The sequence below is a fragment of the Nyctibius grandis genome, chromosome 10 (assembly GCF_013368605.1).
Source record: "Nyctibius grandis isolate bNycGra1 chromosome 10, bNycGra1.pri, whole genome shotgun sequence".
Classification (NCBI taxonomy): Eukaryota; Metazoa; Chordata; class Aves; order Nyctibiiformes; family Nyctibiidae; genus Nyctibius; species Nyctibius grandis.
Window position 1 is genome coordinate 20,953,190 of NC_090667.1, and position 20,807 is coordinate 20,973,996.

At 34.7% G+C, this 20,807-nt stretch overlaps 1 protein-coding gene across 1 annotated transcript in view; it reads right to left on the minus strand.

The window, feature by feature from the left end:
• ERC2 (ELKS/RAB6-interacting/CAST family member 2) overlaps positions 1 to 20,807 on the minus strand; it is a 432,595-nt gene that overhangs the window by 168,207 nt on the left and 243,581 nt on the right. Inside the window, 1 exon segment of the mRNA XM_068409226.1 lies at positions 2,354 to 2,514. Coding sequence (XP_068265327.1) covers positions 2,354 to 2,514 — 161 coding nt within the window.

The window sequence follows — 20,807 nt, forward strand, 5'->3', positions numbered from 1 at the left end:
AAAAAGTAAATATGATCATGTGAATTTCTGTCATTATTCTCTCTGTTCTCTCTGTTTAGTAATATTGTGCTGTGATTTTATACATTTTGTTTTGTTCATTAACTCTATTTCCTATATCCTAGACCAGCAAAACCATCCTGACGTCTGATAGCCATATTCATTTCTTTCCATCTCACCACAAGCAACAGAAGTTCTGTCTGATTCCATCTCCAATATGAACTCAGCCTTGTAACGTATTTCACAGAAATTAAAGTTAGGATAGAATTAAAAATAGTAATAGAATATATGTTTTTTAATGAAAGTGAGTTCTAATTCTAAATTATTAGCTAAATCATAGATTCCAGGGGGAGTGATCAGTATGAGTTAGAGCATTAGACTCTTACAGGTAAGGACACAGGGCTATGTAGCTGAGAAAGCTACCTAGTAGAGGATTAGGTAACCCTCTGTGGCCTAAGTAGGAGCAAGTATGCATTATAATTTTATTATTATAAGTTAGAAGGGGTTTGTTATTAACTTAGAATTTTCAAGGAATTTTCGGTCAGCTCAGGATTAAAATTTAAAACTATACGAACAACTGCTTCTCCTGAAGACGAAAAAAAAGGTAACAGCAGAAAAAGTCTCCATACTTACACAGCTAACAAAGTAGCAATTAAGAAATCAAAGAGAAAAAAAAGAAAAATAAGAAGTCTTTTACAAAAGAAACCATACTAATAACAACTCAAAGGAAAAAAAACCCAACACATATTCAAATAGAAATTTTTACTAATTTAACTTTTTAGATGCTAATTTAAAATTTTCTTCTAATTTTACTATTTTACTTCTAAAACGTATACTGTAAAGCACACTATATGTTTATATCTGATTTTAAATTCCAAGTTATTCATAACTTGGACCTTTGATACTGGGTCTTTCACCAGTAGTACCATCCACTCAGTCCTTTATCCATAAAATAGAATAGATTTTATCAAAAGAAAAGTCAAACTTCATCAGTTTTTGTCAACATCACTTCCCAGACTAAAGATGCATACCTTACACAGTTCTTCTGTGAGGTTCTGTGTACCCAACCAAAAAAGTCACAATAGCAGATTTAAAGATACTGCGCTCTTTTTTTCCCCATGTTGCTCAATAATTGACAATTATGATAGAAGGCGAAAAAAAAAAAAATCTTACCATTAGGACAAAAAACAAGCATGTATTCAAAGAAGCAGACCAAAGCACCATACAGAAAATAGAGGACTGCATGAAATATAGTGGCACTGAGCATCTGAGTTATCATATGTGAATTAATATGCACATATAAAAGAAAATCAGAAAACTAAAAGAATGTATGCATTACAGAATATAATAACACATACTACTCTAATTCACATGTGCTCCCATTTTTCTGTATAGATACAGACCTCATTGAAGTCAAAAGCAAAAGTTCTTTTGATTTCACTGGAAACGTTCATGCTTACATTACAGTATTTCTGCACCTATATTACAGGGCAGCCATTCTTAAAATCTACTTTTATAAAACTCTTGTCTCCATTTCTACTTTGTCTTATTTACACCAACATTATTAAAACAATTATTTCTGATTATTTACCTCCCTTTAAAATGTAAGGATATCTGCAACAGCTTAGCTGAAGTTATATATGGCTTAAGTGTTTTGGGTTTTTTTTCCCTCCCTCAGTAAAACACTTTTGAAATTACAAGTGTGAATTTTCTTTGTTGAATGTTAACTACACATTTACCTATAACGAGTTCACTTTTTTCTTTGCCAATTTTAAAGATCATGTCACACAGCTCTAACATCCTATAATTACAGATATTTACCTTTATTATGGGTAGGAAGTTAGATTTAAATTAAAGGTCTATCTTCCTTTTTCATTCTGCACACATATACATAACAATAATGTGTATGCAAACAGGTTTTTGTTGTTTTGGGTTTGGGTTTTTTTTTTAACCAATTCAATGCAATAAACTTTGCACCATCCATATAAAGTTAATAAACCCCCTTTCCTTGAATTTGACACTAACAAACTCCAACGTAGAATTCCCACTGAAAGATGGGACTTTAGACCCTCAATTTCTCACGGAAGTTGATACTGTGCTGATATTTTATTTGCATGTAACGAAGGACAGCTTTCAAAAAATTCTCCTCATGTCAATTGTTGAGTACTTCTAAAAGGAAGACTTGCATTTCCATATTTTAAAAGGAATTTAACAGTCTTACAACTATTAGAAGTCCTTAGATTCAGACTTAAATATGTACACAGAAAACACACTTACAGAAAAAACAAACCTTCTCTTATAGCAAGAAAGTAGTAATTTTAATTTTTCTAAAAATTGGAGAAATCAATGTACTTACTTCATTTCTAAGATTTCTTCAAGCTGTTTTCTTCGCTCTATCCTCAGGTTGGCCAGATGTGCTTCTTTTTCAGCCAAAGACTGCTGCGTTGAGGCAAGACGGGCTTTGGTAGAATCTAATTCTTGTCTGGTCTTTTCCAGTGCATTCATCAGCTCTTCTACCTATGAGAGAGAGCTTTTTAAGCTCCATATTCTTTACAATAAGTAAATCTTAAATCTATAAAAATACAGGATAAAAAAAATACACAAAAGGAATTATTTTAAGTAAATGGCTGTTAAAATCTATTCCTATCTTAACTGTTTTAAAAACTAACAAAAATGGTCTTTAAATACCAAAAATCTTAATGTTTCCATGAATCCATTGAGTAATAAGCAACATTTATACAAAACAGAACTAACACAGATCACCAGAAAACTGTTTAACCTGGGCTACTGCCACATACAGACACAATTTATAAATATTTTCTGCACCATTTATATTATTTAAATTCAGGCTGGTGGCAACTCATCATAATAGTAATTTCAGAAATTTTAGATGCAGATATAGATATGTATTTTAATACAAAACTGGTCACAACAATCCATGTATTTTTCATCAAAAAATGCACACCCTTCTGTGCAGAACAGGTTGCCCAGGGAAGTTGTAGGCTCTCCAGTCCTTGGTTATTTTCAGATCTGGACTGAATGAAGCCTTGGAGAACCTGATCCAACTTTGAAGTTATCCCTGCTTTGAGCAGGGGTTTACAACGTATTGCTTCTAGTGGTCCCTTTGAACCCACATTATTCTATGATTCTGAACTTTAAATGTCTGTTACTGCTCTAATAACAACCGAGTTATTTTCCTCATGACAACTGTGAGAATTTCTGAAGTATGAAATGTAGGAAAGTTACGGTAATCCCACTCTTCCTTTAGTGGTGGTAAATGTCAGCTGGATGTAGGATAAATTGCTTATTGCAGGAATTCAGAAAACCTTCATCTTTTCAGGAAAACAAAATTGAGAAGTACAAAAAGTGTATGACAAGGTTTATCACACTATTTGAAGAACACACTAAAGAATGGAGACTACATATGACACTTGTCTAGCAGCAGAAAATTTACTTCTGGGGTGAATCATTTTATTCACAGAACGAGAGGGTCACTAATAGTCTTTGGTAACCAGGACACCGGTATGATTTCCCCCTATTCAAATGATACAGTTTACATTAAAAGCTGCAAGTAAATAACAGATTTGTTTTTATGAGGTATAATGATTTAAATAAAGAATGTCTTATTTCCTGTATCTTCTTTCTCACCTCCTTTGTTCAAATATTAACCTTTTATAAATTAGTAAACACTTCAGGAACAACATCTAAATAAAATGAAATGGTAGAGAGAATATATTCCAGTTGTTCATGTTACGCAAGTCATTGAAAAGTGTTCACTTTTGCTGGTGTACCAAAAACTCTGACCACATTCCACTGTAGTCATATAATTAGTTTGGCTACAGAGAAAATAAGATGTTTTCTCCCAAGTTCACGCTTAATTGTTGTTTGTTGTTGTTATCTAAATCCTACTAGCATGCAATCAGTGTTTATAAGCCATATATTTTTGTTTCAATTTGAACACACGTTGCCTCCTATATAACAGGTTTAATAAAGCAAAATTAATAACACAGTCTTCATCAAATTATAATCTTTGAAACTGACACACTGATTACTTAACCCTTCTACAACAGCTGCATCTGCATATTTCTAAACACTCTAATAAGATCAATGGAATACTAGAACAAGTCTGATACCCTTCGGTGCACAAGAAGTTGTATTTCATGAATGCAGAATCAGAATTACCAATAGCATTGAAACTACTGATGTTCAACCTTCCACTCAGAAAGTAAAACAGGTGTAATACTGACATAAATGAAATAGCAAGGAGTGCAAATTGTGCAGCAGAGTCTGTGCAGGTGCAAGATTCCACTAAAGCAAACCATGAAGAAAGATGAAGGCTTTAGATATCTTTGTAAAATTACTATCTAGTGAACTTTCACATCAGAAGCAGCAAAAAGAAAATATACTTGAAGGAAATAAAAAAAATCAAAAAGCTGGATTTGCACTTAAATCCTAGGAAAAAAAAATTTAAAAAACCCCAGAGGGATAGAAACAGATCATATTTCTTCAAAAATAAACTCTGTTTCTAATATAACACCAGATACTTCATTTTCTGTTTCTTTACAAGAACACAGACCCATGCTGTCTCCAACAAGGACAAGCCTCAACTACTAAAACATAACATGATATTTCTAACCTGTTTTCTCGGGTCATTTCTTAGGCTTGTCCTTGTGTTTTTTAAAAACTGCATATAGTTTCTGCTGAGCCTCCAGCTTGTTAGTTAATTCCAGTCAACATACATTAATGGCAACAGTAGTAAGGATTCAAGACTGCGAAGTCATTCATTCATACAGACTCTTGCTTTGAGACAGTATCTTTAATAATATCTCCAGACTTGCAGATTTGTTTGGCAGATGAGAATGTAACAAGGCAGAATAGTAGCACTTCCATATCTTTAGCGTCACTGCACTCCTTTTCCTACAGGTTCAGCTGAATTTAGTACCCAGCCTGCCGACTGACTGAATGCTCACCTAAGTTCCGATGTAACACATCAGTTACACTTTAAAACATTTAAGGGAATTAAAGACTTGTAGAAGACAAAGCTGTGGGTTTGTTAATGTATATTAATAACATACTCTTATATTACCAGACAAAAGAGATGAAAGTGTAAAAGACAGGGGGAAAAAAAACTTTAAAAATTTAAATATGAAAACTTTTTCAAACCACAAATCGTTAACACATGTAGACCTGAAAGTTATGCTTTCATTTACACTTTCAACACAACATTTGCCAGCTAGTTCTTCCTTCACTTTTTGAATTTGACCCAAGTTCAGAGTTGTATGTTTTCCTAGTTAACTGTCTCACCAACATCTACAGCAGAATTCAACTGGCAGGTGTGTGCAGAAGAAACAGATTTATTTTTCAATCAACTACTATAAAATGTAAATATGTGAATGCTGAAGGTGTACACACAATCACCTTAGCATGTTTATTATATAGCTGTAGCAGATATATTACAATGGAAAATTAGCTTCAAACACTGAAAGCAGTATTATCTAGATATAAGTCGGGGGGGTAAAAAAAGCATTGTAAAACATAAATCAAATTCTTAATGTAAGCATATATTCTCTTCTTTGATATTAAAATTAAAATGATAGCAGAAAAATTTAAGGGTTAATGTTGATTTACTACCTCTTAGTCCTACTGTATGAAATGGAAAAAAATTCAGTACTACTAGTGAAAAATTTTAGCTTTCTGAGCTATGGCAAATACTTCTTTTGCTGCATTTAGGGGCACTTAATCTAGAGAATAATGTGTGTCCAGGAGTCCTTTCCTCTCCAAAGCACTGGTATGGTCCTGCCTTCCAGTTTCTTTTTAGTTTTTCCACTCTCCAGATATTGAACCAAGTCCCCTGTTGAAGTATCAATTCAATAATCACCAAGTAACACATCTACACACTTCTCTTGTCATTGTACAAAGGATCAAGTTTGTATTCATGACCTTATTTGTTACTGGTAATATTTCATCCAGCCATTTTCCTCCCAAACTGAAGCACCTGTTCTACCTTAATTATCACATATGCATCCTTAAGACCTTAACTTACACAGAAATACAGAAAAGTCTCTCAAAGAAATAGCTCTCAATCAGTAACATATTCTAAAATCCAAGCAGCATTTGAAATGCCTTCACGTGCAGCAGCTAGTGCAGGCACAGTCACCGCGCACCTCCCGCCGCCCCTTCTGTGTAGCGAGACCTTTTGGGGAGGCTGAGGGTGACACCACCAAACCCCCGCGAGGCAGCTCCTCACCCAGCCTGGCAAGGCAGTGCCTGAAAGCCTGCTCATTTTTTCCCCACTATATCTCTTAGTCTAACTACTTCTAATCACAAACTTTGCCATTTTAGATACCAGCTAAAGAATTAATAAGGATTCATGTTTTGAAAGAGTTTGCAGTGAGAACCTCCTTGAATACAAAGTTAGTTGCTAGTAAGTACTCTATGCCCGGAATACATTATTAACTGGGGTTTCTTCCCCTTTGCAAGACAACAGCCTCATTTTATCCTTTGCATTTTCTAATAAAAGCCATTACTTTTTTTTCGTACTTTCAGAAAGCCTAACTGACCTCAGCACTAAGTTTACATTTCAGAATGGCAGAAAACCAGCAAACTAAACTATAGTAATTCCTTCTTTAGTTTTGAATCTATTTTAAATGAACACTTTGTACTTCTTCAGCAGCTTCACATTTTTAAGTCCAATCAGCAGCATTTCATACCAGGATAAGAAAAGAAAAAGAAATGAATGTGGCTGAAGTATACATCTGTGTTACCAGATTCTGCAAATTAAAGAAGGTTAGAGTTCAAATGAATGACAGTTTATTAAAAATGCCCTCGAGCATTCTTAATTCCAGATTGGATTCGGCTCAGTACAACTCATGCTAACATAATACTGTTCCAGCTTGTGGGAATAAGGAGGAGGAGGGACAATTGCATGTTTACTTAGTTCAAGTACAATATATTTCTGCAGGATGACAAAGAGCTGGCAACTTTCCAGCAATTAAGGTATTATTAGTATTACTATCTTTAAAGAGTTGGCACTTCATTTTAGCAACAATATTAGTGATAAATACAAGAGTTTTGGATTTCCCTGACTTTTTCAAGTATCAGTAGCTATACAGAAACTCCACACCTACTTTAAGACCTAATCTTGTGTTAGTACACACAGATCATTTATGAATTTTACATAGTAAAATAAAATAAATAAATCCTACTATTTACTTATAGATTCTTCAATTTTCTTTAATAAAAGATATTAACCATTATAGATAATAATAATAATTAAAAAAAGGTTTAACAACTATTACATTCATCCAGTGCAGGTTTATGTGAGCTGCATTTTTAAAATAAGCCAGTCAGTGTAAAAATACACCTAGTTGTTTTCAGAAGTGCTTTCTTTTTCCCATTTACTAAGGAAATGCTTTGCTTTTTTTTTTTGCCAAGTTACACATGATATAAATTTTAGTTATCTCCAGTCCTGTGAGGATTAATTAATAAAAACTATATTTGGGGGTTTTCCCAATGATTAAGAATGAGATTGCAAAAAAGAAAAGACTATATTCCTTAAGGTTTCTCTTGTGGCTTTCCTACAAATTTATTCTATCGCTGGACTAAAAGGACATAGATAACACATTCACAGAGATGAGGGAAAACAGATAAAGACCTGGATTTGTACACACAAATATCCACTTACCAGCTCTTCCGACTCAGAGGCTGGAGACTTCAGCCTTTTACACTAATGGATTGCCTACACTTTGCACAGTGAAGGATGAGTGCTGGGCATCCCAGGATTCTGTACCAGCGGCTGCTGGCCACGCAGAGAAACACTCTATCTCATGACTAATTCAATTACACACCTACAGAAGGTCCAACGCAAGTCATGTGGACCTACTGCACTTAAAATTGCCAACTCTGTCCTGCAATATGGTTTGTAAATACCTTGTTTCTTTCTGTTTCTAATAGAATTTCTCCAGTGTACAACTACCTAAACAGTTTCATTACAAAGGTGTTTCTCACAAAAGCAAACAGACATCGCAAAGCGTCATACTGAGCTTTGCAAGACATGGAAATAAACTCTTTGCCACCCTCCCCTCCACTCTCTTTCCATCCCATTTGTCATCCCTAGCCAAATTCCTCACCTTTAACTTCTTCCATCACAGCTTTTAAACCCAGGAAACAGGTCTAACAAAACCAGTATAGTTGTGGAGGCTGATGCTCCTGAACCTTTCCAAATGACGAAATTAGACACATGATGTCTCTCACAATTTTGGATATTGTCAGAGAAGAAAAAAGTAACCATAATTTAGAATGTATATAAGCTTTAAAATAAACATCATAAGTGAAGGATTTGACAGAAAATTAAGTAGAACATTTACAAAATCCAGGATAATAGTTCATTTTCAACTTGGAGTTCTTTTCTTTAAAATCAGAATAGACTAGACAAGAAGGGCCCGATGATATCAACCAGCAATGCAGTGGTAGTATAACACAAACTACCAGAAGCACTGAAATAGCAATCCTCATGAAATGACTTGCCATCTCCATAGGAACACAACAGCACAATTATCAAATGGGATGCCATGCTGCAGAATTCGAAATTGTAAACCTTATTGAGATGACTTTATTACATAAAGTAGGATTGAAAATATTTTAATCCTCTTGCTAAGTGCTATGTTAATAATACATGAGGCTTAGTTTTATTCAGATAAAGAAGAGAGGCAGTATAGACATAGCACATATTTCCCATCTAGACTTGTAGGGACCACAGTCAGGGAGAGAAGGTACTTTAGTTTCCTTAGTATTTCCTTGCTGGCTGTCCTGTGGTGGCTACCACTCATGTTAACTTATAATAGCATGCTGTTATGACAGAGACATATGTCCATCTCTATGTAAAAATATTCTAGAATTTAGTGGATTCTCATAGATTAAAAGAAATACATATACTAAGTGGAAGGATTAATAATGTAGTGGTCTTTATTAAGTTAATTTAATATTTTGCAGGACAGTTCTGGGAACTGTATTAAAATGATTAACTTTCTTCATACTGTCAGTTAGAACATCAATCATCTTTTATTCTGAACCTCAGTAATTCAATAAAATATAGGACCACAACAATACAATTCTTAGATTCATTATCTAGTCTTACAATCGATATAGTGATTTCACCTATAACTGGAAAACATAATTAAATAATTTTGGAAAATATTGGTAATCAGTTAAATAGAATTAATAATCAGTTTAAAAAGCCAAACCAAAATAACCACCAAAAGCAATAAAAACGTTTTAATTTATCTAAATCTACATATATATTTTCAACTAAATCAAACAAAAATGATGGTATAAATAATGTTAACCTCTGTGCTCTAGGGTCATGTTTCTAGACAGATGAAAACAAAAACTATTCTCAAGCGCAAACAAAAATGATGCTTTCACTGCAGTCCCAGGAATACTGTCATCTGTTTAAACACTTAATCCTGTGAAACACAACTGGCCTCCAGCTATAGTATTCTCAATTAGTTTCAACTAGAAAACTCTGTACAACAATCCAGTGTCAAAATGTGATTGTGACCTCCTGCAAAACTGAAAAGGATGGGCAAAACGGCAGAATACTCCTCGCAGATGCAGCTGGAATGTTTTGTCCTAAATAAAAGCTCTTTCATTAGCAGCAAAATACGGTTATATGATGACGTAATTAATATCACATTCTGATTTTGCAATGCTATATAAATTAGAAAAAAAACCCCCTCAGACCATGTCAATAAACATACAGTATTCAAAGTGTTGCAAGAATCAGTCAACAAATGTTCTTTGTCCAAAGTAAACTTCATTCTGACAAGGCCTAACTCACTGTTGGCCTCATTCAGCTCTAGAAGTCATCCAGACATGCACTGTAATGGAAACAAGACCAAGCACCTGAGCAATTGTGCAATTTCTTTTTACAAAAAAAAAAAAGTAGCATCTTTTTATTTTTTTTCGTTGAGTTTGGAAATGAATTATTTCATTGACGTATCTTACCAGTTTTCTCTCCTTTCCCATTGAGCTTCATTTGAGCAAGTCTGTGATTGCTTTAAAACACCTGACGGCCTCAGTTCTGCTCTAACTTACACTTGTTTGATACTATGCAAATCTAATCACAAAAGTAGCATTAAAGGTGTTTTATAGTTCTACAAATGAAAGCAGATTTAGAAATAATATATTGATAAATTACAGAGCTCAACCTACTGTTTTCAGAAGTATAAAAAAAAAATGTAATCAAATTAGCTATTAAACATATGCTGATTTCAGTAGGACACTCAATTGTCCAACAGGATATTGTATCTGGAGGAGAACTCTTATAGACTGAAAACAATTACACTGTGTGATTTCAGTGTTGAGTCTTTTTAGATAAACCATGCAAGTAGAGCAGAGCAACTCTTTAGCTGGTGTTAAAGTACAGTGCTGTCAGACTGGCCTCTCTGGCTTATGTCAATAGCACTGCGTATAAAAGGTGACTAAAGTGTGTACAAATGTTGATCTTTGGAGAAGGCATGCCTAGAATCATACACACATCTACTATTTCATCCACCAGGTCAACTTCAGGGAGAAAGGGCAAATTGGGAGTTTTCTTGCCAAAAGTTGATTCTTAGCACACTTGTTCAGTTACACTGCACAAAGCTACCTCCCCACTGCTTTTAGTACATAATCCCAATATATTATTAAAGTTAGAAATGCTTCTCACTTCTATTTCCAGAGATTCACATGGTACGTGTAAAGTCTTACTGCAAACAGGCAGTTTATATACATGAGTTTCTCCACACACTACAACGAGCTTACATGCTGTGAAATAGCAAGTAAGATTTATTAAAGTGAAAATGTTACTGTATGAAAATACTTGGATAGTTTTATGTGAGCCATCTCAGAAGATATGGTTTCCTATCTAGTTTTGACACAAGCTAAATAATATTAATATGCAGCAAGATAAACAAAGATTCATGCAACTGGTGGTATAGCTTCTGCACCAAAGAAATTTGATACCATCTTTAGTACTGTGACTTTTAACATAGCGTTCACATGAGTAATGAATGCCCAAGGAAGCTGTATCTGCGCTCTTCTCTTAATGAAGACCATCTTTCCCTGTTTACTTAATTCTGTGGCATTTTTGCTATAAAATTATTTATGCAATATTTTATTGGCTTGGCACACCTACAAAAGTCACAGTGGCATGGACATGCTACATGCTTAAAACCTAGAATTAACTAATTGCTATTGTATATAATGCAATATCAGCTATATAAATAACCTTAAGAAAGATCACGGTGTATCTGTACATTAAGGAGTCAAGTTCTAGCTCTAGCACACGCATTTGCAGATCACTTATCAAGAAAAATTTTAATACTTGGTATAGCAATTGGTAGTTACCATCCTTACTCAAATTCGTCCAGAACTACGGGTGAAGTGCAGGAGAACAGATGGAGCAGGACTACAAACAGTTGACTAAGTTAATTGTTCCAGACATGGTACGAACATAGGCAACACAAGTTTACCAATATGGGCTCTGTCTTCACTGGTCAAATAAGCTGCACTTAAGCCCTAAAAATAAAGGTTATAGATTTTGTGTTATTTCTGATACTTTTCTGGTGGAAAAGATTCCTTAGAAGGAAATCTTTCTTAGGAAAAAAAAAAAAAAATTAAAAACTGCTTTGTAGGGTCACTTCAGGAAGAGACCAGTCAATAGGAACAGAACTGAAGTGCTTACGAGTCTGTCCAGGATAGGATAGCCCATAGGACAGTCAGGGGAGGCCTGCAGGGGACAACAAAATGTCTGACAACTGGACTCCATTATTAACACATGATAAGCTAGGAATGATCACATGATGGAGCAAAAATATCGACCCAGAATTTGTCAGCAGGAATTCCTCCATGAAGGCAGTTTATAATCAGCGTGTCAAATTTTCAGAGCACTAAATAGCAATCTTGCTCAAATAGTAGCTCCCTGTTCATGAAACTATACCCCACACCTATTACACAGTAATAAGCTTACTGGATAAATCAGTCACAGATCACAGTGCCTCTGCTCAATCGACACGCTAGAGAGAAATTCCCTGTGGGAGGAAGAAGCAGTGCTGGAGGAGCAGGATGCTGAACTGAACTCAACAACAGTCTCAGGAAATACTGTTTGTGCAGAAAGGGAGCCAGATGTGAGGGTGGTTGAGCAGCCTGTTGCCTCTGGGAGCAGGGCTGCCAGCACTTAGCAGAAGCTGAGAAGGCAGTAACAGTCTATAGATGCCTCCACAATGCTGCAGGCACACCAGCTCCAGAGGAAACTATGCAACAACTAAAGGGATCCTTACACATAATTGCACAGACAGCATGCAATGCTGCAAAGCAAAGTTGAAAAGAGACAGAATGTGCAGAATTATACACACACAAGAGCATGCAGAAACGAAACTCTGTAGGAATGGCTTGCTATAATTACAGAGATGGGAGAAGAAAATCAGGTGAAGGAGAGGAACACTGACAAGGGCAGGAAGATAGCCCAACAAATACTGTCCTGAAACTGCAAAATTTTCCTCAATCCCTATCCGAAGGAAGGAAGAGGAAGTAAAGATACTTTATAATAACGGTTTTACTCCAGGTTAGCTAATGAAAAATTCACCTCCATCTCTTTGTGAAATACAGCAGCAGTTACAATGAATAAAAACATTATTGGGAAAAACAATGATGTCAAATTACAGAACTTGCTCTTTTCCAAACAACAAAACCACATTGTCTGACTATCACTGAACCAAAACAAGGTGAGGATGACCAGATAAAGAAAAAGAGCTGTCACTTAAACTATAAGAAGTTTTTTCAGCTACAAAGAAAACAAAGATTTCAATTCTGTCACATCAGGCTGTGAGAGTTTGGCCCAAGTATAAAAATGCAAATACTGTAACTCAAAGTTCCAGCACCTAGACTTTTTGTATGTCTCCCCTCATGCAGTTAATGATATATCAGCCAAATATGCATTTGGAAATGCATTTCTACTGAGTGATAGATTTTGTTTCGCTAGACTGAAAAAAAGGAGGAGGAGGAGATTATAATACTTACACCCCTAGTCACCTTATCACTATACTGTTCCAGAGTACTTATATTATCCCAACATCTAGCAGGTAGAAGAAAATAATAGAAAAAAGGCAACAGAAAATGGTGCTTATCTCTCTGTTGTATGAATTCAGTTGCCTCTCATATCTGCCCATGAGTACTGCCTCAGTACGATGCTCTGCAATTCAATTTTCTATCTCCATTCTAGTCCCTTTTGGCTTCCGATGGAATCACTTCATAGAGCTGCCTCTTTAACAAGCTCCCAGAATTTGCTGAACAAACTCTCCCTCTTCCACTTCATCTTCCCAACCTGCTGGTCTAGGTCATATTGGAACATTTCTCTACATTACTCCTGGAGTGCTTCAGTTCCAAATTCTGCTCAGTAGTCACTTAACTAGAAGTCTTTGCCTTTTTATCTTCTCAGCCCAAAGATGTGACAGTCAAAATATTCTAACAGATCTTCCCTAAAGAAGTTAATTGATTTCCCAACTATTACCAAGTAGCTACTGCTCAGCCTTTTTGTGGGTTATATGCTCAACAACTGGGGTAAGACAGCTTTTCTCATTTAGTGATTACAAGCAGTTTTTGCCATATGCTAGAATAAATATTGAAGAACAGCAGCTGTCAACATTTAAATAGAGCTTTCATGCTTCCCAAATTGCACTTCACATTACATTACAACAGAAATCCTTATGAAAGGCAGCCTCATTAGATGCAGGAATTCTATTTACAGGTAGTATGAAGAAAGTTTCTGTATAGATGAAGTAATAACCAATTTATAATAAGAAAACTAAGAGAAACTGCACTATAAAGGCTTGGCCTGAACTGGGCAACCATAATTGCTCCATGGAATTTACTAAAGATTTTACTATTGTAACTGTTCTTGTATGAACATTATTTAGATACCAAAGCAATGGACACTTATATAAAACCCTAAGTTTTACACAGCTATAAATACTTCTTTAGGCGAAATACATTAGGCAAAGTTTGATGAGAACATTAATATGTCTCACCAGATGAAAAAAGGAAAAACAGTAACAGAATCTTTAACTAACATAAGCTGCCTTTTATTCCTCAGCTAAAAGTTTGTTTTCCTTCTTAGTCTCTCAAGCCTCTTCCCACATGAGACAAAATGCAGGAAAGTATAAACAGAAAACACGCAGACCTACAAGCTGATAGTATTCACTCTATTTTGAGGCAAAATATACGGGTGTTAAGAAGACAAGCTCAGTGACAGGACTTACAAAACTTACAGCTGGGAGGCTTAAACTGGCCTTGATGAGAACTGTATTTTGGATCTGCTTGATTTTTCCTGTAAATTAACGCTCTTGCCACTGTTCATATTCTGTATAATAATTCTCATCCGGACATATATTTCATTATTCTTAAGTCCCTCATCCAAAGACAGGTTTGATTTCAGAGAATAGAGATGACGATGTCCACATCAAGTTGTGCATTTGAAGTATTTTTCAAGATCTAGAGTCCCTATCCAAGGAACACATCATCCCACAAGTAAAGATATATTAAAACTATATTAGAGTGTGTTTACATACATACATATTTACAGGGCATGTAATAAATTAATGCTTGTCTTCTTTCTCAACTTTGTACAGGCTTTTGTCTCACAGACAAACTTTATTACAGAAGTCTCTGCTATACCCAAAAGTTAAGTCCTTTAAAGAATCAAATTTCTATTGTGCAGGTAAAACTTATGAAACAAACAAAAAATTCTTAGATTTATCATGTATTAAGTAAGCAGTTATGTACTATGAATTATGTAGGCAGTTTTTTAAGGCAGAAGAGCATTTCCATCCATTTCAAGGTGCTTGATACAGAAACATGACTCTTTAATGCTTAAATTACATATATACTTTTTCAGATGGGCTGTTCAGTCTCCCAAATTAGCTCCAGTACATGATACAGTACATGAAATTTTTTGAACATCTGATCTGTATTATGAGGAAAATACTCAACATCATATTGATGTGTTTTAAGAGATCTCACCTCCAAAATATTCAGCAAAGACAATCTTATTCTTTGATCCACAGCCTAATGAAAATAGTAACACCAACAATATAACTGTGTGCTCACAACATACGATGTCATAGTTAAAAAACTGTCTACAGTGGCTGAAATTATGACTCCTGTATTAAGCACATAGGACTCTAAGAAGAGGGTTATATAGTTATTTAATTATTTTATTCTTTGTATTTCCAGTCAGATACAAATATTTTTTTAAATGTTTGGGAATAAGGATAGTCTAAATATAATATATTTCTAGTGGAAATAACATTTGCTCCATTTAGACCTCAAGCACTGCTGATGGCAGAACAAGACTGGAATGTGCAGATAATTATCTTTGAGGCTAGTCAACAGCTAGAAGTCCCTCATAATATCACCCTTAAGATCAAGCCAAGACATTCCAGTCTGAATCAAGGTTTATTTATTAAAGGATTTAGCACTTTTATATCCAATATTGCCTGGAAGACCACCAATTTCCATTCCCAAATATCTAATTTCTCCAGTTTCTTGGTGCATACATAAGACCTTCAAAATCACTTCAGTGAGCACACACATATGCACATAAATAACATTTAAATTTCTTCCCCTCTTTAAGATGAATTCCACAGGAAAAACCTCTACAAAGCAAAATCTCCACAGAGGTTGTAGGAGAATTCAATAATTCTCACTCACTTAGGCAACACAGCTTAGACAATTGCAGGCATTTTTAATTAAAAGTTGGATTTTTCTTGATCTTGAATGGTATAAGGGATACTGAGAACAGTGTTTCAAGGCTAGTAAAAAATGAAATGAAATAAAATAAAATGAAATAATTGGTATATGAAATCATCATATCTGTCCATTTTCCTTGGGCTAACAAAGACAAAGACACAAAAATTAGACAACAGTGGTAAACAAATACATATAAGATGTGCTTTGAATATGTTCTTATATAGGAAGAGAGCTGGGTACTTAAGGGTTTACTTTTCCTTTTAAGAAAACACTGTTTACAATAAGTAAATAAAATTATTATTCAAAATTAGAGCTCAACAATCCTCTTGTTGGAAGTTGGCTTTTTCAGTCTGGAGTCTTTTTTGTGCTGATGACACTTATCTAAAATCTACTGTTCATGACAAGACCAAAAGTAATGGCTTATACTACAACAACTGTTCAGTAAATTCATGTGATAGTGTAATATTAAAGAGGCTTTCTATAAACAAACAAAAAAAGAAATGTAGCCTTTCTACATATAATGGATTTGGTCAACAAAAAAATCTAAATACTCACAGTATGATCCTGGTTATCCAAGCTTCCCTGCTGTACATGTCTTCCTGCCAGACAGTGACTCCTCATGATACAAACTCTGAGTCACCCAGGGAAATTTAGTGTCATACAAGCTGTTTGAAAAACTGGGATCCTACTGTATTACCTTATGAATATAGTTTAATCCGAGATGTATCTCATGGTACTTCATGTAATGTTACACAGCATTCCACCTCAAGAGAAGGGAAAACTAGCCATTACAAAAGAGTAACCCCTATAAATGCACAGTAGCATATGATAAAAATAATAACTATTAACTTACTATGCTGCTGTAATACTACAAAAGTACCAAGTATTTCATATTCAAAAAAACCCAAAATATAGGCAAAGAATGTTTAAAGAAGTTAAAAAAAAAAATCTACTTTTTCAAGACAGTATCTGTCATATCTGTCTCTCCTTTACTTTAGTTAAGCTGAGTTAGTAGTTAAGCTGCCAAAAAGAGGCTCAGAAGAGAAAAGATTTTCTAAACCAAATTACTTAAGTTTCCTGGACATAGGGAAGAAGATTCAAGCTCCTTATCCTAAAGGACAGCAACCATTCTCGCTGCCCCCCACCTTCTCCAAACAGGGCTTGAAAGAGAAAACAGAAAAGCCAATTATGTCCTCTGTCAAGAGGATATACTTTGCTCCCACATACTTGGGAGCTTGGCTTCAGCAGGGTAGAAGCAATATGGTTAATACAGATAGCAATCCACAATTATTTTTACTCAGAGTTGCATTTATCAATGCAACAGCACAGGCTTATGGTTAAAAGCCCACATGGTCCCATAATACACTGTAATATCTAAAATGAGAGTCTTGAAAAAACAAAGAACTGAATCAAAGCTAAGAGCATTGCTGTCTTTACCAGAGAAGTCAACTCAGAAATAAACACAACTGTTCATGAGAAAGATATTAGAAGCAATAAATTTTCTAGTGATGAGTGTTTTTAGGTGTATAATTTATGTGTGCAAACACTCACTGGTGGTATGACCAGAAACACAGATATCATGGAATGAAAAGGAGAAAAAATAGGGAAAAGTAGAAGATGTGGATATACACTCTACTAGCCTGATAAATAAAACTAGCAAACTTATATGAAAGACTAGATTGTGACATATTTTCACAAAAGCAAAACCAAAAACAAATGTTGTTGACTCAAGAATGAACATTGGCAGGAAGCTGCCATTAGGTCTTCTATAGTTTACACTATATTTTTTTCTTCCAGACACTGCCAGTGGGAGGTTTTATAGGATAATGATATACTGAGAAACTTATGACAAGCATGTCCAAACAAAGTAAAACATATTTTTCATAAAACAGTAAACTCTGATAGCTTTAATTCCATGGAGCCAGAGGTAGCCTGAAGACTAATTATAGCAGAATTGTTAACTTGTTAAACCTGTTTAAGGTATTTAAGTATTCTTGACTTTTTTCCAGAAAATATTGTCATAGCAGGAAGTTACATTTAAAAAACATAGTTGAAATAGGAAAGGCGTTACTCATACAAAAATGCTGAATAGTAATATGTTTAACAGCTTGATGACAGCAAAAATACATAAATATCATAACTGGCATCAATTAAAAAATGTATCTGGCACAGTAAACAGAATTTTAAAGGACTGAGTAGGCGTAAAACTTGAATAGTTTTTTATACCTAGGAGATGTCTTTTCTAAGTCATACTTCAAGACTGTTAGCAAAATAGTACATGAGGATGTACCTAAGTTTGAGTATATTTAAATGTGTAGTGTAAATGGAGATCAAGAGAGTCACCCATGCAGTCACGTCTGTAACTTCTACTGTACAACCACTTGACTAATTCCTGAACCAAAACCCTCTAAGAATATATAAAACCCTTTTCACATAATAAAACAAGTTTTTCTGAGCCTGTATAGAATAAAAGGATTGCTGAAGAAGAATCAAAAATATGTTAAAAACAATATGGGTGTGAAACATAAAATTTTAAATCATTGGCAGCAGCAGTTTTTTCTAATTCTTTTCTTCCTGTTAAAACACAATCTTGACCCAAGAAAAATACCTCATCTGAGTTAAACAAAAAGGCCAAATCAATATCTTAGGATTCTCCTGACACTTTCAGAGAGAGAGGATGAAGTATGCAACATTTCTCTGGATATACAATTCAGTCCCAAATCTCTGCCATAGACTGAAGATTAACCACCACTTGAGCACTGGCATGTGACGAGAAGTGCTCAGTATGTGCATTATGATGATCTTCCTCCTTTCCTCCTAATATAAGGAATTAATAATTCTTAAATTCTAATCCCTAAGAGGGAATTAAATAGGGCATAGGAACCAAGATGTGGCTTTCCCAATAAAGAGAAGCAACTGAATTCTCAGCAGTGTCTTGGGAGGACAAAGATAATCTCCTACCACAATCACGTGGCACATCTAGTCACAAGCAGGAATTTAATTGTTTGTTCATCTTCTTCCAAGATCACCACTAAGGAAATAATTAACAGGTTCAGCCTTACCCAGATACAACAGATCCACCCTGTCTTCCACCTGGTGCATAATTGCTTTCAGAAATAAAAAAGCTAACAAGCAGCTAGGATATAGGACAGACTAATAATCTAAATATAACAGCTATAAAATATAAAAGAGTACCAACATCAGAGATTATTTGAGCAAATTAACTGTATTTTTCAGCTACTACTTTCACACATAGTCCTAACTGTACTGATGGCATAACACTAGCATTCGATGTGTATCATTCAGAGTTTAGTCCATAAATTCTCTCAAGTCATTTTTCTGTTGTTACTGAAGTACTTCTTTAAATATATATTGACTAATCTCTGGTTTCATACATCAAGTAGACTATTTTTCATATACAGACTTAAATCTGGCTTTAAAAACTGTACGATGAATTGTAAAAACAGTTTAAAGTTATGATTGGCTGATAAAGTGAAACTCTACTCCATTTCACTTGGATTAGCGTGCAGCTGCTAGATATAAATTCTGTGTGAGAAACAGTACATTTTTTAACGCTCTTTGAATTATCATGTTTTTGCAAAATGAAAGACAACTGGTTTCATATGCAGGTAAGAAATATTGGCATAAGGAATGTTATTTGATTTTAACTGATTCATGTTGCCAGAATGCATGAAACAGCTGCATGAGCCGAGTATCTGCCTGAGGCTACAACTATATTTCCCTCATCCTTTACCACCTGTCTGTGCTAAAGTTACTGGATGCTGGTAGATATCAAACCCCACTGGGATCTTTAACGATCATAATTACAAAATGCATTCTTTACTATCCTATTGACTTTTAATGTCCAAGCATTTTGTACTATATGAGACAGCATTATCCCTCTCATTTGTGAACTTTTAAAAGAATGTCATAAATAAATTCATATACAAACAAAATTACTAAAGCTATACTGAAAGAGAGAGGCTTAACTCTATTAAGCTTATTCTCTTTGACACATCTGTAAATTTATTAAATGATTATGCCAAGACCACCAGAAGGCTGATGCTCTTTCACATCACTCTTAACCTAAGGGTAGTGCTGATCAAATAGTTCATACAATTAGCACTAAGGGGGGAAAAAGGAAAAATCTCACTGTTGAGGGAGGGGGAACAACAAGTAATGGAATACTGGGATGTTTTAATATTAGCTAGACACAGTGAATTTTGTCCTAGGAATAAAAATGGCTGATAAAATCTCAGTGCTGTAGAAAACAAAAGTGCTTTTGAGGACTCCTGGGGAACAGTTGTGTTATCAAAAAACTAGGGAATGACAAATATAATTCTGATCTTAACAGAAAAAAAGGAAGACTGGACAATTATAGATAAGTCAGTTTTGATTCTGAGTCTTACTGAAACAAGTAGTCTGCTTCAGACTATTTGTAAACACCTAGAAGAATCAATATGGACTTCTCAAGAAGTTATGTCAAACGAATCAATTTTTTTCATATGACAGAGTAATTGGCTTTCTTGAAGGAACAAGAGTAGCAGCCACATTTGGTAACAAATCTCAAGATATTCACATAAGCAAGCTAAAGAAAAATATGATCCAAATGAAAGTAACATAACACAGATGCCAAACTAGCTGGGAAACTGTAGTCAGCCACCAACAATTCACTGTTAAACTAGAAAGAAGTTTTTAAAAAAATGGGATTTTGCAGGCCAATGTGATATTAAATTCTTTTATTAATAACCTCAAATACTAAGATTACAAATTTGCACATGGCATTAGTATGAAAAAACAAAAAGTAACTAAGACATCTTGCCAAACCTGAGAACTGAACTGGAAAAAAAATTATGATATGTAATAGGGAGAAAAGCAAGGTCATACACTTCAGCAGAATTAATCAACTCCACAAATCCAGGAAAAGAAGTACCTGATTAAGAAGTTGTCTTTTTCTACTAAAGAAAAGGATCAAGACACTAAGATGACAAGTCAAGAGTGTCATGTTGTTGCAAAAAACACCC